At 63.4% G+C, this 4,109-nt stretch overlaps 3 protein-coding genes across 3 annotated transcripts; 2 read left to right on the forward strand and 1 right to left on the reverse strand.

Moving 5' to 3' along the window:
* Nucleotides 1-15: 15 nt before the first annotated feature.
* On the reverse strand, nt 16-631 carry EMIHUDRAFT_242740 (hypothetical protein; the record flags this gene model as incomplete). The annotated part of the gene is made up of 2 exons (XM_005772063.1): nt 16-468; nt 599-631. Coding segments are annotated over 2 exons (486 nt in total), but the record flags the coding sequence as incomplete, so codon positions are not given.
* Nucleotides 632-668: 37 nt separating this feature from the next.
* On the forward strand, nt 669-1,466 carry EMIHUDRAFT_242741 (hypothetical protein; the record flags this gene model as incomplete). The annotated part of the gene is made up of 2 exons (XM_005772064.1): nt 669-748; nt 944-1,466. 2 exons carry the CDS (start codon nt 669-671, stop codon nt 1,464-1,466), a joined length of 603 nt encoding a protein of 200 aa, XP_005772121.1.
* A 632-nt stretch (nt 1,467-2,098) lies between these two features.
* Nucleotides 2,099-2,698, forward strand: EMIHUDRAFT_54096 (hypothetical protein; the record flags this gene model as incomplete). The annotated part of the gene is made up of 1 exon (XM_005772065.1): nt 2,099-2,698. A coding segment is annotated over one exon (600 nt), but the record flags the coding sequence as incomplete, so codon positions are not given.
* Between the last annotated feature and the right edge of the window lie 1,411 nt (nt 2,699-4,109).

The following is a 4,109-nucleotide window of genomic DNA, read 5'->3' on the forward strand; positions in this document are numbered from 1 at the left end:
CATATCTCGGTTCACCTCGTCGAGCAGCAGGTTGGACGGCTTGAGGTCGCGGTGGATGAGGTCGCCGCTGTGGCAGTAGAGGAGGGCCTTGAGGCACTGGTAGATGATGAACTGCTTGTGCACCGGCTCCAGGATGTTTGCGCGGATCACCGCGTGCAGGTCCGTGTCCATGTGGTCAAACACGAGGTAGATGTCGCGGTCGTTTTCCGCCTTTAGCACATTCTGCAGCCGGATGATGTTCTCGTGCCCGTTCATCGCCTGGAGGTACATGATCTCGCGGAAGGTGCGCTGCGCGTCGGTCGAGTTCTGGAACGCGTCGAAGATCTTCTTGAGCGCGACGGTCCCTTTGGTCTTCCGGTCGGTGGCGCGGAAGACCACCGCATACGCGCCCTTGCCAAGCTTGGCCTCCACGTCGTACTTGCGGAGCACGTGCCGGTCGACCTCCTCGTCTTGCATTTCGCCCGGCTTCTGCAAACTCGAGCCTGAAGGCCCGGATCGGGGCGGAGGAGAGTCTCTGACTCGCAGTGCCCGCGCGAATCAAAGCCGGCGGCGAAGCGAGAAGGAGAAACCCTTTGAAATAAAAAGAAATGTCCGCCACTGTGGCGCCGTCCTCCCATTTCCGTGTAGTCATCGCCGAAAGCCCTCGTGTCGCCCCAGCTCACGCCACCATGGCCGAGGCGGACCTCGCTGAGCTCGAGGGGCTCATCTCCGAGTGCAAGCGTCCGCGGGTCAAGGCCCAACTCGAGGCGTACGCGGGCCAGCTGCGGGAGCTGATCGGCGGCGCCACGGCGCCGGCCAAGCCCGCCGCCGCCTCCGCCGCCACCGCCTCCGCCGCCTCCGCCTCCGCCGCCGCCGCGACCGCCGCCGCCGCCGCCGCTTCAACCGCGCCGCCCGCCGCGGCGCCGTCGCCGCCGCCGCCTGCCCCAGCGCCCGTGCCGCTCAGCACCGAGGCGGCTGCCGCTCCGCCGAGCGTGCCGTACAGCTCCATCACCTCGTTTGCGTGGGACCAGGACGACTACGGCAAGGACCCGGCGAACGTGTACGTGCACCTGCTCTCCGGGTTCGAGGGCATCGGCGAGGCCAAGGAGAGCGTGCAGTGCGACTTTGGCAAGCGGTCGTTTGACCTGCGCGTGCTCGGTTACAAGGGCAAGAACTGGCGCCTGCGCAAGGACGGTCTCGACAAGGAGATCGACCCGGCGGGAAGCAGGGTCAAGGTGGGCAAGAACAAGATCACGGTCGTGCTGCGCAAGGTCAAGGGCCAGTACGGGGCCGACCACTGGATGGACCTCGTGGCCAAGCGGACCACCGGCGGCGCCACTCAAGACGACCCCTCCGCCGGCCTGATGGACATGATGAAGCAGATGTACGACGAGGGCGACGATAACATGAAGAAGACGCTGGGCGAGGCGATGCTCAAGTCGCGCCAGGAGCAGATGCGCGGCGGCAAGCTCGGGGACGACCTGTGACGGAGGCAGTGCGTGTGCGCGCGCGTGAGCGGTCGGCGGCGTGCGTCCGAGCCGCCGAATGCGTTACTTTCCGGCGATCCCTGTAGGATGACTGCTTTCGCTGGCGCCACGACGTCGGAGTTTTTTGTTGTGTTTTAGGCTAGAGAGGAGAGCTCGAGGCACGCAGTTCCTGGGCGCCTGGCCAAGGTAAGGTAAGGTAAGGTAAACGTCTCCACACACACAAAGTGGTAGGGCAAGGGGGGGCGACCCTCGCATCTCCACGCCCGGGACACGGGCAGGAGCCCCACGGCATTCAAAGTGCAAGCACCGGCCCGGTGCCGTGGGTGAGCAACCTGCACCCCACTCCCTCCCTCCCAGACACAACCCGCAACCCGCGCCTGGCCAATTCTAGGTACTAGGAGCTCGAAGAAAACGAAAAAAGAAATCGCGCGACTTCCGCGTCAAATGCCAGGAAGACGCGAGGAGCCCTTGCCATGCTCAGCATCCTGTTGCTCTGCACATTCGCGGTCAGCACGACCGCCACCGCCACCAAACCCGCTTCGCCCGTGGAAAACACCTTTTGTGGGAGGCTGCCAGCAGTTTGCAACGGCACGTATGCGGAGCGGACACTCGAGTTTGTTGACGATCAAGCACTGACAGGCACTCTTCCGCCCGAGCTTGGCAACCTCGACTTGATGAGTATCAACGTGATCAATACCAACGTCTCCGGTACCATTCCCATGGAGCTCAGCCACATATCAGAGCTGACCAATCTCTCGATTACAGGGTATGCGGTTCGGAGCAGGCTCTCTGGCACGATTCCGGCAGGGCTCGGCAATCTCTCGAGGCTGGCCATGCTCGAGCTCTGGAGTAACAGGCTCTCTGGCACCATTCCCGAAGCGATCAGCGATTTCTCAGAGCTGGAAAGCCTCGACCTATACAACAACAACATTTCTGGCACCATCCCAGCAGAGCTCGGCAATCTCTCGAGGCTGTCCAGCCTCTCCCTCGCTGGCAACAATCTCTCTGGCACCATTCCCGAAGCGCTCAGCAAACTGGCGTTGACAAAGCTCGACCTCTGGGGTAACAGGATCTCTGGCACCATTCCCGAAGCGATCAGCCATTTCTCAGAGCTGGAAAGCCTCACCCTCGGCAATAACAGTCTGTCGGGTACGATCCCGTCGGACCTCAGTGCGTTGTCACACCTCAGCTTTTTAATCCTGGACTACAACAACATTTCCGGCACTCTGCCCGTTCTCGACAAGCTCTCGCGGCTGGATACCTTGCAGCAAATTGTGCTGCAGACGAGATATTTTATGGATTTGGAGTGACAGTATGGATTCCGGGTGACACAGGTTGGGAGAGGGAGAGGGTGAGAGGAGAGAAGTAAGCCTCAGTAAGGGGAAGAGGGAGAGTAAGAGGGAGAGGGAGAGGGAGAGGGAGAGGTGGGAGGGAGTCAGAGGTAGAGGGAGAGGGAGAGTAACAGGGCGAGGTAGAGGAGAGTGAGTAGCGGAGAGGGAGAGGGAGAGGGAGAGTGAGGAGCGGAGAGGGAGAGGGAGAGGAGAGAGTGGGAGGAGAAACAGTAAGAGGCAAAGGAGAGACTGATAAGGAGAGTAGAGTAAGAGGGAGAGGGAGGGAGGGAGCGTAGCAGACTAAGAGGGAGGCCATAGAGGGAAACTAGAGACGCAAAGAGGGAGCACGGCGGAGTGTTGATGACTGCGCCGCGCGCATGGAGTACTCGAGTAGGCTGATCACACGTGGGTCTCGAGCCCTCGTGGCATCCATCAGCGCGGTGTCGCCGTCCCTGTCCCGCAGGTCGATGCTCGCGCCGCGATCCAGCAGCAGCTCGACCTTGGCCAAACGGGCGAGACGGGGCCTACGGCGTACGTCAGCGCGGTGCGCGGCTTGCGTTTTTCTTCTGACAGTACCGTGGCCGCGAGTAGAGCAGAGCACGCGAGAAGAATGGAGGGCGGCGGCGAGCGCGGGCGTGGCGGGTTCGGTCGCGGCTTCGGCGACAGGGGCGGCAAGGGTGACGGCAAGGGCAAGGGCAAGGGCAAGGGCAAGGGTAAGGGCAAGGGCGGCGGGCGCGGCGGCGACGACAAGGAGTGGGTTCCGGCGACGAAGCTTGGCCGCCTCGTGAAGGCACGCGCCACCGCTTCCGACGCACACGCACGTCGCCCGCGCGGTGCCCGTCTGTGCGTTCCCGGCCGCTCGCTCCGCCCCGCGCCCTCCGCGCCGCCTCGCCCCACCCCGCCGCTGCCCTCTCTGCCGCCCGCAGGACGGAAAGATCAAGTCTCTCGAGCAGATCTACCTCTTTTCGCTGCCGATCAAGGAGCACCAGATTGCGGACTTCTTCCTGAAGGACAAGCTGAAGGACGAGGTCATGCAGATCGCCTCGGTCCAGAAGCAAACCTCGGCTGGCCAGCGCACGCGATTCGTCTGCTATGTCGCCGTCGGCGACTGTGAGCGCCGCGCCCGCCGCCGGCCGCTCCCCCGCCGTCGGAAGCCCCCCCCCCCCCCCTTTTCTGCAGATGGCTGGCGTGCAGGACTGCTACCCCCCCGCTCCCGGGGCCCCCCCCCGACCCAGGGCTAACTTCCCAAAGGGCCCCCTTTCAAGCCCTCCGCGAAAAAATTACGGGGGTTCCTCCCACCCCACCCTGTGGA

Source organism: Emiliania huxleyi (assembly GCF_000372725.1).
Source record: "Emiliania huxleyi CCMP1516 unplaced genomic scaffold EMIHUscaffold_367, whole genome shotgun sequence".
Lineage (NCBI taxonomy): Eukaryota > Haptophyta > Isochrysidales > Noelaerhabdaceae > Emiliania > Emiliania huxleyi.